Below are 25824 nucleotides of genomic sequence, written 5' to 3'. Positions count from 1 at the left end.
AGCCAACTGTTTAGAAGTAGCCTAAATTCACCTGACCCCTTTCATAATGGAACTGTAGCCTTTGCCTCATTGCACGAGGAATTTGTTCTAGCAATTGAATTTACTTTTCCTTCCCATTATGTCTTTGTCAATGGTAACTGCAATTGATTTATTGAATGACTTATATACTATCATAGTGTCTCACATGTTGCGGTATCCTTTCAAAAAATTCCTTTCAATGAGAAGGAAGAAAGGCAGTGAGCTGATGCTCCCAAGACTTAAAAGTCTTCTCTTGTATTTCATCAGGCAGAAGCAGTTGGTCAGTAGAATGCTGAAATAGCCTACTAAAAGCTCAGTCCCTGAATCAGTGGGAACACTTAAAGAGTGTACTAAAAACTTGTGCTGCACAGGCTCTAAACTATATGATACTGCTTACTCATGTGAGAAAATAAGTGGTCCCGGGGACACAAGGTACATTTTGAGTGATGAAACTTACAATTAGACTTAATACACATTGTGATGGCTAATTTTACATGTCAACTTGGTTGGGTCATGGGATGACCAGATAATTGATCAAACATTTTTCTGGGTTTTTCTGTGAGGGTATTTTTTATAATACTTAAATTGGTAGACTGTGTAAAGGAGATTGTCCTCTATAATGTGGGTAGGCCCCATCCAATCAGCTGAAAGTAAAAAAAAAAAATAACAGACTGACCCTACTCCAGAAAGAGAGAACTCTTTAGCTTGATGCCTGTAAACTAAGACAGTGGCTCCTTCTAGTTTTAAAATACATTGCCAGCCTTTATATTCAAACTGAAACATCAACTCTGTAGACTTTGTACTTGTCAGTCTCCAAGAGCATATAAGCCAATTCCTTATAATAAATCCTTCTCTATATACCTTATTGGATCTCTTTCTCTGACAAACACTGATGAGTACATCCACTTTCAAAATTCTGCTTCCCATCCCCTCAGTTTTTAACTATCATGGTTTAGATGCTTTAACACCAAAGTGGAGAATGCTGCCATATGAAACAATAAAGTTTTCACTGAATTAGGAGATAAAACTGACATATAGACATTTTTGAGGGGTTTTATAGGAATAGGCAAATAAGAAAAAAAAAAAAGATGATTTACCCAATATAGAGGATTCTGATTCCCAAGGAGAAATAGATTTGTTGCTATCCAATGGGCATAGAGAGTACTAATAGGATCTCTCCTTCTAGCGTTGGTTTATCATGAAAGATCAGTCTATATATAATTACAAATAACCCCAAATCATAGAGGCACAGCCTTAGAGAGGTTTATTTATCCCTCATTCTATGGGGATCACAGGTAAAGCAGTATATGTTGCTGGCGGGGGGGGGGGGGGTCCTTTCTATCTCTCTTCACTCTGTGATCCAAGCTAACAAAAGAGCCAATATCTAGAATATTGCTGGTTACTGTGGCAAATGATAAGAAAGCATGGAAAATCTACTTTATCCCCGAGGTTTATTATGAGAAACCTACGGATACTCCACATTGCTATGATTAAAGAAAGTAAATATAATCAAACACCTGGAGAAGAACTGGAAATATTTGATAGATAACTTTTGTACTGCCATATACCACCATGCCTTTCAGCAACAGTAAATGAGAGACTAATTCAGCACTATGCAAACAATACTACCAAAGTCTCAAAACTATCAGGTAAAAATGGGTCACCGCACTGGGTAAAAATGTTTAAGCAGGAGAAACATTCTAAGTTTCACCTACAGCTTTCAACCAGTTGCAAACCCAGTGCCACAGACTTTACATGTGTTTCATTCTTTATATTATTAAAGTCATCATTCAATTAAATTCACATTTGTAGTTAAATTTTTAAATTTCTCACTACATTTCTGTATGTTAATCCCAAATGTGTGGAGAGTGAGGAGAAAGTAGTCATCTCCAGTTGTTTCCTGCTAACGAGGACTTGGAGTTGTATATTGTGACTGTATAAAATTTTGGGGTGTCTACATTTTAGAAGAATGTGTGCTCTTAGTTGTGCATTTGGTAGTAGCAGTACTGACTAGTATAATTTTTTTCAATTATTGTGTTCAGAAAAGAAGGGATATTGGACAGCCCTATTGCTGCACTGTGCTGAATACCTACGGTTTATCCCCTCCAAGAATTCCTCTTTCATCCTCAGGTTATATATCCTTGTCTAGCTGTAGGGGAATAAACCATGTAGATAAAGCCTTGACAGGACTGTCAGTCAAGATCCGCCATCCTAAACAAGCCAAGGCTGTGGCATGGGAAATGAGAGAAACCAATAAATATACTTTTCACTGGGATCTGAATGTTGAGCAGAGAAATAAGAATATTAAAAGCAACTGGAATCAATTTCTCTTGGAAAGAACTACCATGGGACTTTGTCCTTTTGGTCCCTCTACTCCATTTCCTCAAATTGTCCTGATCCCTATCTTTGCTGAAACAGAGTTCTTTATTTTTTCTATTAATTCTAGGAGCGACCTCATAATTGAACTTTATTTTAGGTAATAAGCCAGCGTACATTTCTGTTGTTTATAGAAAAGTTTGTCTAATTAATGCCATATTAAACTTTATAATTGATCAAACACATGAAAATGAAAATGGCAAGTATATTTTCACCTATCACATTGTTCTAAAACAGAAATTACTGAAGATAGCCAATTTAAAGAATCTTGTGGGAAATTAGCTTTATATACATAGCTGCTGGGATTATAATTCAATACAAATTTTTTGATTTTTGATTTGATTTTGTCAGAACCTTACATAATTAAAATGGAAAATATTCTCAATCAAGCAATTCTACCTATATCAACCATTCTATGCAAACATTTGGACAAACTTTCGAAAGACATAAATACATTGATAAATGCTAACTTTGCAAATTTGCTAATAATTGAAAAGTACAGACAACCTCAATGTTTATCAATAATGGAACAGCTAACAAAACCATAGAATACTGTGCAGCTCTTAAAGATAATGAAACTTATCAATATCTGCTGAACTCAAACAATATCCATCATATGCTTTTGAGTTAAAAAAAAAAAAAAAGCAAGTTGCAGAACAATAAATGATCTATACTCCAAGTTAAATAGGGGCTCCTGGGTGGTTCAGTGGGTTAAAGCCTCTGCCTTTGGCTCAGGTCATGATCCCAGGATCCTGGGATTGAGCCCCACATTGGTCTCTCTGCTCAGTGGGGAACCTACTTCCCTTTCTCTCTATGCCTGCCTCTCTGCCCACTTATGATCTCTGCCTATCAAATAAATAAACAAAATCTTTTTTTTTTAAATCTACTTATTCAAACAACATACATATGCGTGTGTGTATATGAACACTCTGTATGCATGAGTACATTGTATGTAAATACGTCACATACACACATTAGGTTGTATGCTCTTGTAAGAAGTCCTGGGAGGATACACACAAACAATTTGCAGTGCTATCACATGAGGAGTGTTCGTGCTTGAAGGGAATCCTTTAACTTACTTTCTAAATGAGACTCATTGTAATGTGGATTTTCACAAGTACATATATTACTTTTTTTCCAGTGTATTAAAATCGAGTACTGGATATAAGATGTCTAAAATTGAAAGAGTGAAAAGAAGCATGTAGTACACTTTTAAAGTGGAGTGGGGAAAAAAATGAAAATGAAAACAAGGCTAAAATCAATATTATTACAGAATGTTTATATAAAGCTACATACATGCAATTATTAATTATTAACTAATCTTACTATGAATAATATTGAGAATAAGGAATATTAGTTGGGGACCTTTGTACTAAGCATATTTTTACATGCTTCATAGGTATCATCCCATTTAACTTCACAACTATCCGATGAGACAGGTATTACTTTTCTCATTTTACAGAAATGAGTCAAAGACACATGGGCTTATAATTAGCATATCAGTAGGCATTGCATTTAATTATGGAATACAGGCAAATCCTCAATTTATTTGAACACACCATTGCTTGAGCCTTTAGAATAAGACCTACTACTCTGAAATTTGGAGAATATTGAAGAACAAGAAAAAGAGCCATTCTGACTAAGCTTCTGTGTCAACACTAAGACTTTACTTCTGCATGGCTTTCTCTAGATCAGGACTTCTTGCCTGCGCCTCAAGGAGCCAGTAATCTGATCATGACCCTTTAGATTCTGGAGTTTGGAACTTGACAAAGACACTGTTCTGAACTAAATGCTTAGGATGATTCTGCCTTCGACAGCAAGGAGGCTCTCCAGATCACCGCTCAGCAGGTGCTGGCCAGCAGGTGGCAGTGAGCAGAGGAAAGAGAAGAAAGTGTTGCAGGAGTCTGTACTAATTCACTGTATTTTACTTACATGTATTTAACATTAGACACTAAGGTATACACTTTATTCTGAGCATTAAGAGAGTCCAATTTCAATATTTGATTTCTAGTTTCTGAGAATAACCCAGAAAACTTATTTTAATCACATTGATGTTTCATGCTGTTGTTTTCTCATTAATAAAGAAGATCAGATAAGCATTACAGAGCTTCCTTCCACTACAGCTGGTCTAATGCTTACTCAAGTTGATAGTGAGAAAACAGGTCAGTGGAAGACACTGTTAGTTAACGAGACCAAAGTAATGATGACTGAATTCAGCATATACTTGTGTTGTAAAACGTACACAGTGTGCTGCCGGAAAAAATAAACTTCTGTTGCCATGTCTTACCTATTAATAAAGTGTCTTGTAAGAAAGTGGTGGTGACTAGATTTCGTAAGCAGTAAATGAAAACATCATGTCATGATTTCTATTCTTTGTTAACTAGCTTTTTCCTCTATAGTAGATCCTCTTTCTATATTTTAAAAGGAGAAGAAGAGACAGTGATTCTTCAAACAGATGGTTTGGATGTTTAGGTACCCAGCCAGTGTGTTTGTGTCATTAGTAGTAGTAGTAATAGTAGTAGTAGTAGAGCAGTACTTCACAAAATTTAGAAGGGGCAAAAAAATCTGCTTGAAACAGACTATTTCAGATGATAAAAATAGCATCTGTACTGGTTACTCTTATATAGTAGATATTCAATGTTTTTATGTGTACTAATCTGGCTGCTGTATTCAAATAGCATTATTTCTAGGTACACAGGCTGCTTCTTTTGTAATTACTATTAAATGAGTCAATGGCAATGATATTATCCTTGGACTTACCCTGGCATTGGTCCATTTCCAGAAAGGCTGTAAACCTGACGAGGATTTAGTAGATACTGGAATTTTCTATAAATTCTATAAAGATGAAAATATGGGGGGAAAAAAGGACTTTAGTCTCCAATTTTTAAATAAATAGCACCTCTTAATGTTATAATTATATACATGGTTGTAACTAAATATATTTGATAAATTTTACATTAATAATATGAGAAGTATAACAGCTCAATAAGAAAAAGAGATTTAGTAGCCAATTAAGGGCAATAAAGCTTATAAATTAGAAATAGTGATACTTGCATTCTAAATACGGATATGTATTTAGAATATTATTTATCCTGTTTTTGAATTTTGTTTAGCTAATTAGATTTCAAATACATTTTTTAAGAGTATTGGAATAAAATTACTTACCTACCTTCCTCTAATTGATCCTTGTGAAGTTTACAGGTTTGGGGTCAATCTAATCAAACTGAAATCTATCCCACATATAAAATAGGACTGTGCATGTTGTATGTATGCGTGTAACCAAAGAATGTGACCCCATCTGCTTAATTGTTACACATAAACCCCCATCTGATCAGTCAGCTCACACAACTGCTAAACTGTTTCGATGGACACATATTAAATAATTCATTTTTTTCCAGAAGAAATCAAACATTGCCCAACAAATGCAACACAATTGTTTCTAAATAAATACACATTCCATATTGGTATTCTTAGATAAAATATTAAAAATGAAGGAATATATTTAGTTTTTATTATATAAATGTAAAAATATTACCATGGATTTTGCAAACATATTCAGACTATCTTTACTGATAGGAACTGTCCAAATTCACTATGTAGTATCTGTTTCTATCACCCCACTCCCAAATCTAAAATAACCTTACATTCTAGTTCTTGATTGATTATATGAACCAGTGTCTCAAGAAAGATACTAGGAGTCATTCTCAGTACTTCTCAGTACTTCTTTTTCCCCAGCATCTGAACCTGACTGGAGTACAGTCCTGCACCTTCTAACAGTAATGTCTATTAAACTTGGCAATTCTATCTCATTGCCTTTGCTCAGGCATTCCAGTTCTCTCACCAGCTCTGTATAGCCTATACCCATCTTGTCCTCTTACACAGGGCTGTTTAAATACAGCCATGATATTTCTGTGATGAAAGGTTCCTAGGGCCAAGTTATTTACAACAAAAAATATTTTATTATATTTAACATAGGTTAAGTCTTCTCTTTCTTTTCCTTTTCCTTAAATTTTAACTTTAGTGATTATCTCTTCATTCCCTAAAAAGACAACACGCTTTCACAAATCTCTTTCCTTCACCTGGAAATCTACACATAATCTACTTATATCAACTCAAAAGCTACTTCCTGTCCAAAGACTTCTCAGTCTTCAGATACCCTTCCTTCCTCTGAACTTCCACAGCACCTTCATTTTAAACATTTCTAGTTCAGCATTCATCTTATGATATTATGGTGTATCTGTTTGGGCCTGCCTCGCTGCATGGCTGTATTTTAGGTCTTTTATCCCCAGTTCCTAGTAGTCTGGATTCACTCAGGTGTTGCTGTTTGAATGAATGAATGCTATGTGAACATTTTCACACCTTTTGACAGCTACAGGGAAACTGTGTGACTATATAATTTTGTAAACTTTTGCTACTTATTTAACATATCAAAGTCAAGAAATCCAGTATTTTTAAAGGAAATCCTGAATGAAATATCATTGTTTGTGAAAGATGACTCTTATTCAATTCATCAGGAAAATTCATATTTGCATTCATAACAGGTTTCCTTTACATGCTTACATATTTACATTACCTGTGACTTTGATTGGTCCCTGTTCGTGTATGAAGAACCAAGCACAAGTGGGGATACATATAAGAGCACTCAAATGTCATCCCTTCACCCCACTTAATTTGCTGATGACTTCAGTGTATCTGTGTATTTTTTCCTTGATGGGAGAAGGGGAAGTCAGATATTCAGTTAAGGGTCATCCTGCATGATCCATGTTCTAATTTGAGGGGAACGTTTTCCTTTGAAAATATGCCTTTCTTTCTTTCTTTCTTTCTTTTGATACTTCATTTGTTTCTCATTTTTCAAAACGAATTTAATCCTAACTCTATGTAAAGACTTTACTTTTTTGCCAAATGTCCATAATACATAAAGATGTCAGACTATATATAGTAAAGGAGAAAATCATTTTAGCATTATTATTTAATTACTATTTTGTATCTCCAAAAATGAGGCAACTGTTCTCTTTAGTAAAACAATGTAAATATTTTATCATGTCACTAGCTATTTAAAATAATTTCTATTATGTTTAGTGAAGTAAAAAAAGAATATACGACTCTATGTTAATAAAGGAAAAAATTTCAGCAGAAATAATATTTTGTTGATTGGAAATTGAACAGCACTCTTCATTTCATTGAAATAAAGCTGAAAGTTAGATGATTGGAAGGGAAATTATAAAATTTCACTAATCATGAAAACATGTCAACTTTCAACTTCATTATTTGATGAACCAGAATGGAAATTTCTATTTTATTATCATAGTGTTTACATGGATGCTTTTATTTGATTGCCCGTTTTGGGGCTGAGATTAGTAAAGACTTCTAGAAATTATTAAAGCAAGTGCAACTTCATTTTTATGACACCCCTTTTAAGAAAGCATGTAGGATTTACACTTCGATGTGGTAATTTTCAGATTTTTATTAAATATTATGATTTAACCATTAACTTATTACAAAAACAAAAATTTTGTGTTGTCTGCCAATATATCGGGACCTCAATAATGCAGCTCATTATAATTCAGGTTAAATATATTGTGCTCCTCCAGGATATATGGCATCATGTACTCCGAAAACACACATGCAGAAAATCATTATAATGTAATTTGTCTAGAAGCTGGACATAAATTCTGTTCCTCACTAGTGAATGATGATTTACGTGAAGTCGTCTTGTTGACCATTTAGAGAACCAATTTGCATTCAACAGTATTTACGGAGCCATATTGTACGCAATGCTCTTTGTTAGGGACTGGGGCGACACAGTAGAGAGAATTCAGATACCCGATACATGATAATAAAAATAACTATAAAGGCCATTATTATATTAATATTTAAACTGTAAAAATAAGGAGAAATCATATATCAATATAGTACATAAGGATGCTAGAATTATTTATTTGACATTAAAATTGTTAACCATAGGGAATAATGTTTTAAAATGTTTTTACACTAATTTTATCTTTTTATATACACATGACACAGAAAATAAACCCGATTTCTAAAAACATACCGTTCTCCTTGCTTTCCACCACTTTTGGGGTTCACAAAAACTAAAAGCGGGTGAGTACCAGGAACAGGGGTAATCTAAACGAAAAGTTGGATAAATGGACAATTATTCACATTATCTATGAATTCATGAAATACAAATTAACAATTTTAATTTTTAATTCATGAAATACAAATTAACAATTTTAAGAATATGTCTCTTAAGTTCTGTAATATGGACGGATAGACAGATCTACTTAGTAACTCAATTAAACCCCGTGTTTTGACTAAATATATATTAACAAGCATACTCACTCCACAAAGAGAGGGAGGGTCTAGTTAGGTATAGGGCAGAGAGGAAGGCAGCTATGAAGAGGAAATGGTGTTTGAATAGCCATGAGAAGAAAACAAAAGGCACAATTTGTGGGATGGTGAGTAAAGCAGACAGAATATAGTGGAGGAAGAAAGATTAGAAGAAAGGGACCAGATGATAGAGAGCCCTGATTTGACAGACACCTACAATAGAGTTTTGCGCTATGTGTGGAATCCATCTATCGAATCACTTGTCCATTAGAATCTCAGTAAGATGGCTTGAAGTCTCTTTCAGCCTAACTGTCTGCCTCTACACAATGTTTTCTCAGTGCTGTCTTTCCCTGTTTGGGGAGGAGAGGGCCAGTTAATTAGGTCTGTTTGCTAAACAGGAATCCATAAGTTGACAGTGCTCCTACTCTATGCCGTTCACTGCTTTCATCACTACTGGTTTCTTGGTTGAACAAAAAAAGCGCCTGTTTTAGTGGAGCTTATATTCTAATGCAGAAATAGATAATAAACAAACAAATATACAGTCAACAGGGAAACACACCAGGAAATAAAGCAAATCAAATAAAATGATAGCTATTATTGGTGTGTGGGGAGGTAAAGTTGTTTTCAATAGGGTGGTAAAGAAGAGCTCTTGCACTTTACCTGAATTTAATGTTAATAGGTAGACTTAAATACAAGTGGTCCTCTTTAATCTACCACTACATAAATCCCATCTAAATACAGTTTGACAAAAAAAATACTTAGTAACAAAACATGCAACTGCTGGAGCCCTCTTAACATTAAGTTGAATAGTTCTAGATCAGTTTACTTTTTGAAAGTAGATTCAAGGTATCCTTTACTGCTATGAATTTCCCTTTTAGAAAGTATTCTTAAATATGTAATGAGATAAAAACACCCACTGAAACATATGATTGGGGTGCCTGAGTGGCTCAAATGGTTAAGGGTCTGCATTCAGTTAAGGTCATGATTTCAGGGTCCTGGGATTGAGCCCCACATCGGGCTCCTGGTCAGCGGGGTGTCTGCTTCTCCCTCTCCGCGCCGTTACCCCTGCTTATGCTCTGTCTCTCTCTCTCAAATGAATAAAATCTTTAAAAAAAAATTAAAAAGTAAATATAATAAACATATGATGTCCTTTCTTCCTGTTTGTTTGAACAACATAAGTTAAAATATTCTTCTAATACATTTTCCTCCAATCTTAGGTGAAATGTAATTTTTCTGATGAGTATATAGGCACTGGGGAAATATTAAAATCTTCACATTAGTTATAATATACTAAAATATCCTTATTTTTTTCTATTCTGACTCTACTTCTTCCCCTTTTTAATCGATTGTATCTGCTTCTATTTTACTTTCCTCTGTAAAGAGGACAAAGGTTCCTTGTTCCTGGTTTGACTCTAATTCAGTTAGGAGGTAGACAGATGAGCTGGGTTTGTAGTAACTTCACAATTCTGTCCTGAACCCAATGTGCTCAATCAATTAATACATAGAAAGTGCCAACTAGGTTAAGCTACTGACTTGCAATGTTGCCCTTTCCCCCTCATTAAAAGGTAAAATAAGAAACACTAAAACACAACTTTATCTAAAGACTTGCATTCAATTTATTTTTCAACCAATTATAAAATCAGATAGAACTCCTAAAGTTTTGCACATGCAAAAAAAGGAATGCTAACACATGGGGATTTTAGCTGCCTTTTTGCACTTAATTTGAATTGTTACTCCTTATTTTTAAATAAAGGTGAGAATCTCAAGATAAATAAACGTTTTTGAGCAAAACATTAAATCTGAACCTAAACACTCAACATTCAGCTTACCATTCTATTAAAATAAATTAGATTATATTAAATTCACACTGAGTCTGATATTTATAATTTATTTGAAAATATGTTTTAGAGTACCTTTCAGAAATATAGGTTTATTGGAATATTTAAAGGCATCATAACTATTTATTAATAAAGGACAGTATAAAGCTATAGGAACAATTGCATTCTACACATTATTACTAGCGAGTATATATTCCACTAGAATACAGACTAGAGAAGATTCCAAAATCCAGAAATGAGGATGTCATTTTTAGAGGTGGGTAAATGGATAAACAGTTCAAATGCATTAGGAAAATGGAAAATAATTTAGATAAAGAGTGAATTTAGAAGAATGATGATGCTCTACCAGTGACAAAAGTCAAATGTTCCAAATGGAAATTCAGGAAAAATCAAAATTATCTGGCAATCTTTTCCCCATCTAACTTCTTATCACAAATTAAGCTTACAAAATAAGACTACATAAAAACAAAATACTAAAAACTTCAGGTATCTATTTGTAGTTTCCAGGCTCTGTGGAATAGAGTCCCTTTGATAATGATGTTAGATAAAACTCCTGACCTAATACATTCTACATTAAAGGGATGATATGTGATTTAACATCAGCACCACTGAGACTGGTGTTAAGGGATCATTTAATGTTGTTACACTAGAAATGTCAAGGTTTTAGGCAATTCTGGCATGTTTTTCAATGCCCATTCAAAAAGCTTTAAAATTCAGCTAAACCTTGTTGCAATTTAAAAAAAAAAAAAAAAAAAAGCCAACCCATGGGGCACCTGGGGACTCCGTTGGTTAAGCTTCTGCCTTCAGCTCAAGTCATGATCTCAGAGTCCTGGGATTGAGACCCACATCGGCCATCTACCTCCATGCTCAGTAGGGAGCCCGTGCTCAGTAGGGAGCCTACTTATCCTCCTCCCTCTGCCCTTTCCTCTGCTCCTGCTCTCTTGCCTCTCTCTTGAAATAAATAAAATCAAGAAAGGAAAGAGAAAAGGAAGGAAGGAAAGAAGGAGAGAGAGGGAGGAAGGGAGCGAGGAAGGAAGGGAAGAAGAAAGGGAGGGAGGAAGGAAAAGAAAAAGAAAACCAATCCAGCAGAGGAATTTGGAGTCCAGAAGACCAAAGAGAATTTTTTAATTCTGCAGCACCAAACCTGCAGTATTTCATAGTCATTTTCAAGTCTGACAAGTTAAAAATAAACAACTACGTTGCACTCTAATACCCCTGAAGTAAGGAGAGAGATCTTACTGCCAAAGACTGCTACTATCACAACTATCATATATTCCTCATCATCCTTAGTAAAAGAATCCAGGGCAAAGGGTAATTCTGAAACACTGGCAGCTCCCATCACACCTGTATCTTGGAAACTGTTGCTGCTGTTTGCAGAATTTATATATGTATTTTTTTCAAAGAGTTTAAGAAGGTGTGACTTTTGGTGTCTTGCCATGTAAGAATGCAAATAAGAAGTCTAAGTAGAAAAAAATGTGTCTCTATTTTGTCTATAATTGAAAGTTGCTATAGATTGAATTGTGTTTCCCCAAATTTTATGTTGAAATCCTACTTTCCCTGCCCCACCCTGTGGTGGTATTTGGAGACAGGGCCTTTGGGAAGCAAGGAAGGTTAGATAAAGTCTGGAGAGTGGGAGCTTCACGATGGGATTAGTACCCTTGTAAAAGAAAGAGCTACTCCCGCATCTGCGCACACAAAAAGTCATGTGAGCAGGCAAAGACATGACTGCCACCTATAAGCCAAGAGAAAAAGACTCAGAATAAAATTTAACTGTCACCTTGATCCTGAGCTTTCCAGCCTTGAGAACTGTGGTAAGTAAATGTCTGTTTTTTAAACCACCCATCTATGATACTTTATTATAGCAGCCCAATTTGACTAATACAGAAGTGTTTTATGGAAACTCAAGACATGCTCTTTACAAAGAGGGAGAGCTTCCAGTCACCTTCCTCAGGATGCCAGGATGAAATATGATACTATAAGGACGAGCAGCCATCTTTGAGAATGAGGTGACCTTGAAGATACTACAGATGGAGGATAGGAAAGACAGTACCAGGCCTGATAAAAATGTGGAACCGGGGTATTAGCCCTGTTTCTGGAGATCCTACTTCTGGACTTCATTTAAACAACAGAAAAATTTACATATATCTTATCTAAACCACTGTTATGTTTGTTTTTGTTTTTATTTCCCTGTTACATGTTGCAGATCTTAATTATAACTGGTATGAAAGACAAGATCCATGAGGGTACAGAACTGAATATAAGTGGAACCAGGCATAGAAATCTTATACTTTCTCAAACTTGTAAATATTTCTAGACCCTGAGTGCAGAACAGAAACCTGGTATCAAAATCTCTTTAGATACTTTATATTTTTCATTTTATCTTACATTATGTTTTTGTCCTTACTGAGTAGAGGCATAATCATTTTCAGATAATTCTTTTGTAATTTAAAGAGTCTGAGATAAGGAAGAAAATACATAGGTATTACTAGATGTGATATTTCAATTACTTAATTCAATCTATTTGCTTCCAGATTTTATTTTCCAAAGAGGTTAAAATCAGGTAAAAACTAACTTACAGAATTCAGAATTTAGTCTAGTAGAGCTAATTTGTATTGTAATGTAAATCATTTGTACTGAAAATAAAGAGGTTAAAAAAATACAGTTTTCTAACTTTCTGAAACTTGGTATATTTGATTCTGATGAATAAAGTTATATGGAAATACCTTAAATTTTTTTATATTTTGAAGTGATATTTTTATTTTTATACTTTAAAAACAATTTCAAATCTACAGAAAAGTTCAAAGGACTGTTCAAATAAGATTATTTTTCCTGAAGCATTTGAGACTAAGTTGCCAAAATGATACTTTATCACTCTTGTTTACTTTAAGATAGCCTATACACAAGAACATTCTCTTGTGTATAGGCTATCTCTAGCAATCAGGAAATTTACATGATTCTGTACCAGCTGCTTGTGTTATAAAAGCCATTATTGGGACAATTAGTAAAACCTGAATGGAATCCGGGAATTAAAGAGCACTAATACATCAATCTTATATTCAAGTTTACTAATTCTCTTTGAACTATATATAATATAGTCTTTAATAAGAATTTTCAATTTTTACTGAATACAAAATTTTGAAATAACTTGTAAAATTCAGTCATTTTGAACAGATTACTGCTATTCTAAAATATTATACACTTTTAGCTACAGATTTTGGTGGAATGGGAGGGAATACTAAAACATATATATACAAAGAAATTCTGACAGCCTAAATCTATTTGTTCTTGGAAGTAAATATTTATATAGCACCTGAAATAATCTTAAGCGGAACAATATATAAGACAGATGAAAGGTAAGTTGCTCTATTTGAAGCATGAAAGAACCCTGAACCTACTCTCAGCCTTTCTCTATGTCAGTCAATGGCAAATCTATCATTTCAGGTAAATGAGCCAAACATCTTAAGAGATGTCCCTAATTCCCTGATTTCTAATAAACCGTACATCCAATCTATCAGCATATCCTACTGACCTTCTTCAAAATCCATGGATTATCTATCTCTTCACCTCCCCTGCTGGAGGTGAAGAGATAGATATATACTGGATATGCCCCATCTATACTGGATATGCCTCCAACCTATAAACCCTCAATTACTGGTGGCTTTCTCCAAACTTGACTCTTTGTTCCCTAACGACCTAATGTCAACAAGGGTAAGCGTTTCAACATTTAAGTTAGGATCATGTTATATCATGTTATATCTTGCCATCTCTTTCAGATGGAAAGCCAGAGTTCTTTTGCAGACCCTGAAGGCTCTGTAGCATCTAGCTCCTATTCCTTCTCTAAAGTACTCTTCACCAGTTTCCATATTGCTCAGCCTGCTCCAACCATGTGGTTGGTCTTGTTGATCCTAGAACTTGCCAGGCATGCACTTGTCTTAGGGCTGTCCATCCCCTAGATACCCATAGACCAAAGGCCTAAGTCTTGACTTAGATACCCAAAGACCTAAGTCTTGACTCAAACATCACATTTTAATGAGGCCCAATCTGGCCACGTTACTTAAAATTAGAGACAATGCTAACTCTGTCCTGACACTTACTACTGAGCTCCATTTTTTCCATATTATTTATATTTTTTTTTCCATATTATTTATAATCTAGCACATTATAAGCTGGGAACAGGGACTCAGTTTACAGGTTATTGTATTGAAGTGTAGAATAACAATTCCGGACTCAGGGACTTAAATGACAATGACGAGCTAATTATGGAAAAGCCAACAGGCTTGAGGATCCTAATGTACACATATATACATGCACACACACATCAGTCAAATAAAGGGAACTAACTGAATACACACACTATATAGTTGTATATAGTACACATGGATATATACATACACACACATATGTTTGTTTACAATCTGCAGTTGTGTAGGGGACGGTACTGACTCAGTTAAATATAAAGGTTCCCCATTTTTTCTGGTGTTAAGAGCATTACAAACTAGACTTTTTGGTTCTCCAGCGACCCTTTTATTTGGACACTCTTCTCAGAGAATAATCAAGGACAAGGCAACTTCAGTTTAATACAGTTTACACAGTGGTTCTGTTTCACTTGTTTGTTCACATGTGAATAGTTATCTGCATTTTTACATCTTGTACATGTTAGAAATTGTAGTTTCAATTACATTTGATCATATGTATTAAGTGTAAACCTATGGTGTGAGCAGTGACAAAGACAGAGTGCCTAACCACCTCTATTTGAAGTCCCCTAGGACCTGGGTTAATTAATGAGACTCATCCTAAGGTTATACATGATCTATTACTTCCTCTAATTAGAAATAATAATCCTGATCATTATGCTGGTTAGCTGGAAAGAAGTAAGATGAATGTGCTTAACTATGATTAATAGTCTTCTTTAAGCAGTGTAGATCTCTTCTGTCACAGACTTATATGCAAACCAGGCTGCAACTCCATGCTTTTTCATGATATACATTTTTTAAAGCTCACAGAAAAATTAATTTTCTGGCACATCTTTTTACCTTTCCTGATAAAGAACAGCGATTTTATAATTTTAAAGTTGATCACCACAACAAAATTTACTTATTTTTCTACCCTGCATTAGTTATCCAATAACTGATGCTTTTACTTTTTTATGTTTTCCTCAAAATTGCATGAACACATATGTGTATCATAGTTTAGTCCATTCTGCTGAGGTGAAATAGATTGTTGCACATGATTATAAACATGTTAAAATTCAAAAAATTAACCAACAGTTAAAATTCAAAAAAATTATAATAATAATAATCATGGTATTTATTTAATGCTGTTTTATAAGGGCTGATGTCTACCCATCAGCCCTTATAAAGTTGTTGCTTACCAACAACTTTACCAGATAAATTCATATGCAAAAGAAAGTTATGAAGTTATTATCTGGTTTGAGAGATGCAATACATTCACAGAGAAAGGCAGGTGGTCAGAACAAGGGGGTCAGAAAGTAGCATTTATATACCTCTAAACTTTTTAACCAAGGAGACTGGGTATTATAAGAGTAAGACGCATATACTCTGAGCAAAGTGGACCTTATTAAACTTTGGCTTTACAAACTGATTAACTGTGAGGCCCTGGGAATAACTTTGCCTTTGAACATTTTGTAAGTGGTGATAATAATGATGACATTTATCTTATGTTTATTGAATTAAGAATATTTATCTCATGTGTTTACTGAGAGGATAAGTTTACTTAATAGGCATAAAATACTATCATGGTATCTAGCAATACTGTTTAACAAATTGCACATGTTTCCCCTTCATGTTGAGAAATGTCTAGCCATGTGTGAAATACACTTGAATTTTAAAATTAATTTTCCTTTCTGATATCTTCACCACTGGAACTCAAAATGACTAAAAATTTAACTAATCAATATTTGCAACTGAAGTACTAAATTTATAAAAATACTTTTTCACTAAAAATTTTACAGGACCACTTACATTTTTTTGCACACCCCCCCCTTTTATTTTTGGCTCTCAAAGTGGATAGACTTCATATCTGAGTCTCTCAGTGAGATTGGTAAACATACAGAGATGACTACCAAAAGCTATAAATCCTAATTTATCCTTTTGATGAATAATTTCTAAACTTTCTAACCAATGTAATAATTTCATCATTTTTTATATTTGAATTTAATAATTATTAAAAAGATTCTATTCACCATGTGTTTTATTAGATCAGAAAAAATCAGTAATCTGGTTATCAATATTTAAGCAATTATTATTAACTTTTTAATGAGATAGTCAAAATAATGAGGAAACATGCATTTAGGCAACGACTGTGTGCTCTGAACTCTGCTTCCAAATTAAGGCATATAAAACACATAATCCATCATATCATAGATAAAATAATAAACAAAAATCAAAAATATAAGGTTATGTATATTAAAGAGAGGTATGTGACAAAATATAGTTTTGTTTGGTAAGTGGTTGGTAAATTTTCCTAGAGGACATGAAACTTGAAGCATATTGAGGAAGAAAGGAAATGAAGATTAGAAGAGAGAAATGTATAGGTAAAAAAGCAAAAAACAAAAATGAACTCACAATTTCATTGATGCAGCCAAGTTCATGGATTGTTTTTATGTTGGAGTGAGGAAGAGAGGCAAATAAATACAATACATACAATCTATAGAATGTCTTAAAATGCAGACTGAAAGAAATCTTACTCCTAATATCCGAGATCGTAGGGGTATTAAAGGTTTTTAAAGTACTAAAAACATTATTTTGGGCTACCTGTGTTTAGTTAGACTAGAAATATATACGGGCTTTCAACTATGATTTTAAACTTTAGAAGATATGGATAAATCAATAAATCCTTTATTTCATTGTTTACATAGGAACAAAAGTATCCACACACTTGAAATTCATTTTATTTTTCCCTCGACACTTTTGCCACCAAAATGACTCTTCCAAATATACAAACAATATATATGAAGTAAACTTGTAAATAAATAATATGTATGCATATAAAAATGTGTGTATTTAGTGATATTTGCAAAATCTTCAGATTGACCAAAGATCTCTTACAAACTTGAGTTCAAGTGCAGATAACATCAGAAGTGATTGATATAACTGGAATGTCACTCTGTCAATCAAATATAAAACTGACATCCTGATAAATTAATAAAGATCCTTCCAAAGTCCTCTGCTAAGCTAATCTGCACATTAAATAAATATGTTGCTAGATGGACATATGTGTGTAAGAGTATAGCAATTACCAGTGTGAAAGCTACTCAAATTTGGATTTAAAAAGTCATACCTGTAGGCCTTGCCCATCCACCGTCACAGAGTTGGCTCTTTGCATTTTGTTCTTATCTGTCACTTTGTTTGATTGCTGGGAACTGCCTTTTTCCTTCTTCACTGTTGCTTGTCTTTCCTAGAAGGAGGAAATCTTCTGTAAGAATGTTGTTTTACCAAAAAGGGCAACACAAAGAAAACCTTTGTGGCTACAAACTTGGGCCCACGTTCATTATTCGGATTTCCTAGTGAATACTAAGACTGCTGTTACTTTCAAATGGCTTAGTCCCCATGATAGATACATAATAAAAATACCAGTTAAAGAGACTAAGAAAGAAAACCAGATGACATTCCCCTATGTTCCCAATGAGGACTGTTCATCAGAAGTTCTCAAGGACCACTAAGCGAATTATTATCAAAAGGAATGATAGAAATAAATAATATGAAGTTATAAAAGATGTTACTGAGCACTAAAAGTAATGCTTATAAATACAGGTAATATAAAAAACGAATACATGATGAACTTATAAGGGGCTACTTATATCCAGGATGGCATAAAATTTAAAACATACATTCCATCCCTGATAATTCCTTTGTTCACCATGGTGGAAATATTTCTTGTAGTTGTCTGTCTCCTCATTCTATGTTCCCCTCCTCTCACTCTCTCTTCGACCCAACCCAAAAGCTTTTTTCACCATTAATCCACCAAATCTTCTCTTCTTAAAATCATCAATGACCTTCTCATTGTCACATCTATTGGTCAGCCTTCACCTTTTCCAGTTTTTGGCAGCATTTGACAGAATGCCAACTGACCTCTTCCTCCCTCTGGAACACTTGCCTCACTGGGCTTCTGAAAACATCTTTCTCTCACATTTAGCTCTCTGGTTACTTCCCTGCTTCCTCAGAGGCTCTTCCATTTTCTTCCTCCAGATTTATAGTCCATAACATTCAACCTCTTCCTTGAACATTCATCTTCGCTCCCTACACTCACTCCCCAGGTGGCTTCTTTGAATCCCAAGGCTCTGATTTTCAACTTCAACTTTTAACTTCATGAGGAGGACTTCTAACGCTCTAGTCCCTGTTCACATTCTCCCTTGAACTTTAACTCATACATACAAATGCCCTCTCTATCTTTCCACATTGGTTCTAAAATATCCTTTTTTTTTTTTTTTTTTTTTTAATTTCCTGCCTACCCTCCTTGAAAACAAATCCCAACCTGGATGATGACTCACCACTTCTATCATTACATACTTTAGGTCTGTTTTCTTCTTTGCCTGGATTATTGTAGCCATCAGCTAATGGGTCAATTGGCTTCCATCTTTGTCTCCCTACAGTAGGTTCTCTACATAACAATCATGCTCATCCTATTTCACTCCACTCCAGCTACCCCCACCTTCTCATTATTCCTTGATCACCAGCATGATCTTAATTCAGAGTTTTTGCAATCACTCTTCACTCTGCTGGAAAGTTCTTTTCAGCGTATTTGTTGGGCCCACTCCCCACTTCAGATTTCTATTCAAATGTCAGGTACACTTCTCTATTCCCTTTAGCCTCCTTTTATAGAAACATAAAAATATATTTGTATATATAACTACATATTATATACAAAATATGGATAAAATTTATTACAACCTGAATTTTTAAAATTTAATTAGTTTAATGCTGTTAAATTAATTAAATTCAATTACTTTAATTCTTTAAAGAGAAAGAGGGTTTTTTTTGCTTCACTGTTGTACATCAGATCCTAAATCAGTACCTGAAAAAAGTCAGGATAAATGGAGAAATAAATGAATCAACACTGAAAAAATTTTAAGTGCCTGAAACACTGCAATGAGAGGAAATCTTGGGTCATGTTTAGGATTGGTATGAAAAGCTCTGATCTGGGGCGCCTTGGTGGCTCAGTGCGTTAAGCCTCTGCCTTCCGCTCAGGTCATGATCTCAGGGTCCTGGGATTAAGCCCTGCATCAGACTCTCTGCTCAGCAGGGAGCCTGCTTCCTCTTCTCTCTCTGCCTACCACCTGATCTTTGTGATCTTTGTCTGTCAAATAAATAAATAAAAATCTTTAAAAAAAAAAAAAAAAGGAAAGGGTTTTGTTTTGTTTTGTTTTTTTAAGTGGCGTCTATGCCTAGTGTGGAGCCCAACACCAGGCCTGAACTCACACCCTGAGATATCAGGCATCAGGTGCTTCAGTAACTGAGCCACTCAGGTGCCCCAAAATAAAGCTCTTTTTAACTATATTAGGATCAGATGGATCAGAAAACTTCTCAGACCAAAATAGATGCTAATCAATATAGTCCATTTACCTTGCAATTTCATGGTGTAAAATCACTGAATATATTTTTGTGTGGCTAAAAATGGATGGTGTAATAGGATTCCTGAAATTCACATTCTTTGGAAAATGATATACTTTCATAGAAGTATAATTTCTGGCAAAAATATTGATTTTTTTTAAAAGATAGATCATTCTTCCTAAACTTGCAAATTATAATTTTGAGCATGGAGAGTTAAGAGTATAATGCATAGAAGGAGTGGATTATAGGATGAGGTTTGGAGTCAGAAAGCTTGAGCTGAATCCCGCCTCTGCTACTTAAATATTACATAATGTTAGAGAATGTAACTCTTATTCAAAATGGAGTTAGCAATACGTATTTCTCACAGTTGTGTAAGGTTTAAGAGAAAACACATAAATTCCTAACCTTGTTCCCATATTAGAATATGCGCTCAATAAAGGAAAGTTATTATGAATAATAAAGTGTGGCTCTCCCATTAGGGTGCTCATTAGTAGTACAATTATGCAAAGTGTTTATTATATTTCAAGTGTATATATATGAAAAATTACACTTGGTTACACTTAAGTATATGTTTAAATAACTAGGGCTCCATGTTTACAACTAAAATCTATGGCTTGGGGGCACCTGGGTGGCTCAGTGGGTTGAGCCTCTGCCTTGGGCTCGGGTCATAATCTCAGGGTCCTGGGATTGAGTCCCGCATCAGGCTCTCTGCTCAGCAGGAAGCCTGCTTCCTCCTCTCTCTCTCTCTGTCTACTTGTGATCTCTCTCTGTGTCAAATAAATAAATAAAATTTAAAAAAAAATCTATGGCCTGTATTAAGAGTTCAAAAACATAATACTGGTGGAAAGTAAGGGAATAATTTCTTTCTGGATTCTTGCATACAGGTATATAAGACATGGTAACTATACTCTGCAAAAATCTACAATGCAGAAGCTATACATTATCTTATGTACCTTATAGTTTATCACACCTTATATACCTTGTAGTCTGCCATATAATCCAACAATTGCTATTTCACATTGAATTCCAAAAATGTTTAGTTTGTAAGAATTAACTATAATTTAAGTTGGTTGGAACTGGGAACTGGGTATTTATGACCAAACTATTTATAGATGTAGTGCTGGAAGTTTAAGACATGTTATGTGTGTGTCTGTAAAAAGAGCTACTAAATCATCTACGAACATGATTTTATTCCTAGCTATGCTCACAGCGAGGGGAATTTCTTTCCTGGTAAGAATCTCCAACTAGCAGAAAGCAGTTGATTAAGGAGCTTCAGGTCTCTTCAGGGAGTCACCTTTCTGAGTAAATTGGGAGTCGATGAAACAAATGCTTTATAAGAAGCTTTATAAAATATAAAAACAAAATTTTAAATCCTAAATCGAATGTTCAACTAAGGTATTATTTTAGAAGTCTAAAATTATAAGAAAGAGGTTTATAACAAGCTAACAGAAAAATCCTCAGTCTATCCTGAAGTTGTCAAAATGCTTCATGAAGAGCTTACCGCCTGATTTTGAATCATTATTAGGGATAAATGTTACATATTAGGGATAAACTGTTACCAGAGAGCAGTGCTTACCACCTCACCTTCCGCTTTTTTTTTTTTTTTAATGTGTTTGGGCTCTAAACCTCAAAATAAATACATGAATTTTATTATATAATTTAGATAATATTAAAATAATGAGTGTTTGTTTAAACACACACACCCCGCAAGAAAACCAAGTGGTTTCTTTTGGTGGGGTGTGGGGGGGGCGGATGTCTACTGGGTGAAATTTGTGGAATTAATCAAGGCTGAAAATTTTAAACAGGAGAAAATCATAAGCATTTAATTTTTCCCAGAGTTTTCTTTTTATTACACTCATTTGTTTTATTTTTATTTCCAAATTGTATAGAAGTCTCCCTGAGCTATACTTTATTTAAGCAGCATAACTCGCAGTAGGATAGTTGGATACTTTTTCCTATTTCCACTGAGAAAATCTTTACTTCTTTCATATTTTATAAGAGGGACAGGAAGGGGGAAACAACTGTACCTTTGAAAGATCTGCTGTCCACAAAAATTTCACTAGCCTGTTTTGTGGGTTAATTAACTCAGAATAGCAGAGTTCCATTATGATATTTAAGAGACTTATTCCAGGGTTGAAATTATTGAAAAGTTTCGGGAAGAGATCACCAACCTGATTTTACATTGTTATTAAGGATAAAATTGCTCCCTGGGGGCGCCTGGGTGGCTCAGTGGGTTATAGCCTCTGCCTTCAGCTCAGGTTGTGATCTCAGGGTCCTGGGATTGAGCCCTGCATTGGGCTCTCTGCTCAGCGGGGAGCCTGCTTCCCTTCCTCTCTCTCTCTGCCTACTTGTGATCTCTGTCAAATAAATAAAATCTTAAAAAAAAAATTGCTCTCTTGTAACAGGGGGCAGTATTTGCCACTTCACTTTCTGCTTTTTTTTTTTTCTTTTTTAAGTTTTTGGGCTCTAAACCACAAAATAAAATTACATTATAATTAAAGCAAATTTTGTTCTGCTAGAAAAAGTTGTCCCAGATATAAAAAGAGTTGGAAAATTATTGCTTTAATCAATAGAAATTATTCAAACACTGAAAAGACCTACTCTGACCACAAAAAAGAATATAGAAAATATAACTATGAAATATAAAATATAGTTATTGATATTTCAGCATTTCAAAAATCAGGCATTTGTGTTTGCTATGCAGACATTTTAAATATAGAATTTAATGTTTTGTGATCCTTAGACTCTATAAGCAGCACAGCAGATCTTAACTAGAGAACACATTGTAATAGAATTCCAAAAGAATAATCACCATAATTAACAAAGAAGAAAAGCCAAAAAGACCATTCATAGAAAACAGGAAGATGAAATAAATGACATAAAAGGACCTCACTTTAAATATGTGCTCTAAAAAAAAATTTTTTTTTTAATATCATGCTGATTCTCAGATATGGAGTATTTGCACATTGCTGAAAACTGCTTTCACAAAAGGGATGTTTACCACAATATTTCAGCCTGCTGTTATCGATCACTCATAAACTACAAGCAGCAAGTGATGATTACCTCAAGCACAGGGTTTTCTTCTTTTTGTCCAATCTCAGCATGAGAGACAGGCAGCAGCCAAGCATCTTGATTGGTACAAAGTCACAAAAGCGTGGGGAGGAGGGAGCTCTCCGCCATCACATCCTTCCCATGAGGCCTGGAACTCCCTTCACCGCTACAGCCCCACATGCCTGAACGGAGACTTAGCCCCTTTCTGCCACTAGAGCGAGACCGCAAGAGTTTCCCAAAAACTCTAGAATGTGAACCGAAGGTAACACTTGGGTATTCTCAATATAAAATCCCTCACCAAAGTGTAAGTGTCACCAAATTCATTGGTGCTTACGAGGGTTATAGGCTATAAGAAAGCAAGGCTCACGGCTGCAAAGCTGTCCTTTTAATTATTGTGACCTTATTGTGAAATTGGAGTAGTTTTTCTGCTAAGAGAAACTAATACCTTTGGAAAAATAGCAAAGACTTTAAGTCTATAGGAATCCTTGGAAGTTGCAGCAAAATTTATTATTGCTGTGTAGCAAAGTAGTCTTTGCTCCCTGATTTGAAAAATAGTAATTCATAGTTTTAACATAAATATAATAATTGATATAAAGATTTTTCACTTCTTTTTGGGATGCCTGGGTGGCTCAGTTGGTTGGACGACTGCCTTCGGCTCAGGTCATGATCCTGGAGTCCCAGGATCGAGTCCCGCATCGGACTCCCAGCTCCATGGGGAGTCTGCTTCTCTCTCTGACCTTCTCCTCGTTCATGCTCTCTCTCACTGTTTCTCTCTCAAGTAAATAAATAAAATCTTTAAAAAAAAAAAAAAAGATTTTTCACTTCTTTTTTAATTTAGTTAAGTAAGTGCTTACTAAAAACAAAAACTACTTTGGACAAAGCCTTAAGTATGGGCTTGGACGCTAGATCCCAGCTTTGTCTCTTACTTGCTGTGCAAACTTGGGCAAATTATTTACTATCTTTAAGCCTTCACTTAATTCATCTATAACATGAGGAGGTTTGTGTGATGATAAATTGAGAAAATGCAGATAAAAATACTGGCATAAAATAGGCACTCATTAAATTGCAGTGATTTTTAAAATGTAAAAAAGGTATATTGTTATATGTTATCATTAAGTTATCTTGTATATGCTGCTTAAGACCACAGGAGTTAAAGATGGATGTTTGAAAGAAATTCATTTACTTTGTAGCACTTTATGTGCTGACTAGATCACCATAACTGGGAATAAGTGGTTTAATGATCCAGGTAGGGTATTGTGGGGCCAATGGGAGGCAAAAAATTAGACAGAATGACAGCTAGTCTCAAGTACCCAGAAGTACTCCTCACCAACTACACCTGGAGATACAATTTGCAACTTGATCCCCAAGTCCTGGTTTTCACACATCACACATGCTGTGAATATTTTCTCTTGGGGTAATTTCATACCCAGTATAAACCACTTACAAGAGTTCTGTTCTAGAAATCCTGATTGGAAGAACTGAAATTTAGGAATGAGAAGGCCCTTGTCAAAAATCTTTTACTGTGGGCTACTTACCGGTGCTATGGTAGTGACTTTATATATATGTGTTTTCATACATACCTCAGAGGATGGTGAAAAGTCTAAGTTAATATAAATCAATATATCTTGCCAGAAAAAAAAAAAAAATCAGTGTAGGAAGACTTCTGATTACTTTGCAGAAGAAATATTTTTTTAAGCAAATGAGAAAAGCGTATTATGAAAACTGTAATTTTGGTTTATTTATCTACCTATATGATATAGATTATACAGCTGAATATGGGAGACCTACGGAGATTAACAAGTCTAAAAAGAAAACTTTAAATCCCAAATACAGTGCCTATTCACTTGATGGGCTATGATGGGGCAAAAATAAACTCAAACCCCTGAATATACAAAGTTTATTATCTTACTCTTAAATAATTAAACTAAGTGATGAACTTTCCAAGTACCTTTGTTGCTTAAGTATGCAATTCAACATTTTTATTTTTATAATGAGTATGATAATAGTGGTATCAATGGACTTAAGCATACAAAATAGTTTAATACTTCTCTTAGAAGCATTATTTTTCAAGCGTATCTCCAGTATATTTTTAAGTATATCTCTGATTACAAAATGAACTTTTAAAAAAGTTTCATGAGGCAGTCTACACTGGTTCAAAAACTTTTTAGGGGGCAGGGGAGAGAGGTTAATATATTTTTTTGCAATTATGTTTTCCTCTAAAAAATTTCATAGTCTTATATAGTATTCATATATTATAAATAATACTTTCCCTAAGCAAGTGAATTCAAATATTAATCTTAAATTACTTAAATTTAAATTATTTAAATTTAAATTTAATTAAAGATTAAATTATTTAATCTTAAAATTCAATTTTAAAAGAAATAATACCATTTGAACATATGCTTTAAAGATAAAAACAATCGAATAGGACAGGGTCACTGGAAAATGTGGAGGCTTCACTTTGTTAATGCAAAGGTAAAGCTAACACATTACTGAAAATAAATGGTGTGGCAATGCCCACATTTATTTTCAAAATAAAAAAGTCATTTATTCTGTCACTGTATTTTCTTCCAATGACTTTCTACATAATGTCATATGCTAAGTGATAAATGCAGACGTACTCTTTTTAAAGTGACAGATGA

At 34.4% G+C, this 25824-nt stretch overlaps 1 protein-coding gene across 5 annotated transcripts in view; it reads right to left on the bottom strand.

Annotated features, from left to right (window-relative positions):
- DGKB (diacylglycerol kinase beta) overlaps window positions 1-25824 on the bottom strand; it is a 709227-nt gene that overhangs the window by 437669 nt on the left and 245734 nt on the right. For all 5 annotated transcript variants that reach the window (XM_059396759.1, XM_059396762.1, XM_059396761.1 and 2 more), the window contains 3 exons: window positions 17862-17978; window positions 8447-8520; window positions 5155-5229 (listed from right to left, as the gene is read on the bottom strand). In XM_059396759.1, coding sequence (XP_059252742.1) covers window positions 5155-5229; window positions 8447-8520; window positions 17862-17978 — 266 coding nt within the window. The remainder of the gene's footprint in view (window positions 1-5154; window positions 5230-8446; window positions 8521-17861; window positions 17979-25824) is intronic.

The sequence above is a fragment of the Mustela nigripes genome, chromosome 4 (assembly GCF_022355385.1).
Source record: "Mustela nigripes isolate SB6536 chromosome 4, MUSNIG.SB6536, whole genome shotgun sequence".
Classification (NCBI taxonomy): Eukaryota; Metazoa; Chordata; class Mammalia; order Carnivora; family Mustelidae; genus Mustela; species Mustela nigripes.
This window is presented reverse-complemented; position numbering and strand designations above follow the sequence as displayed.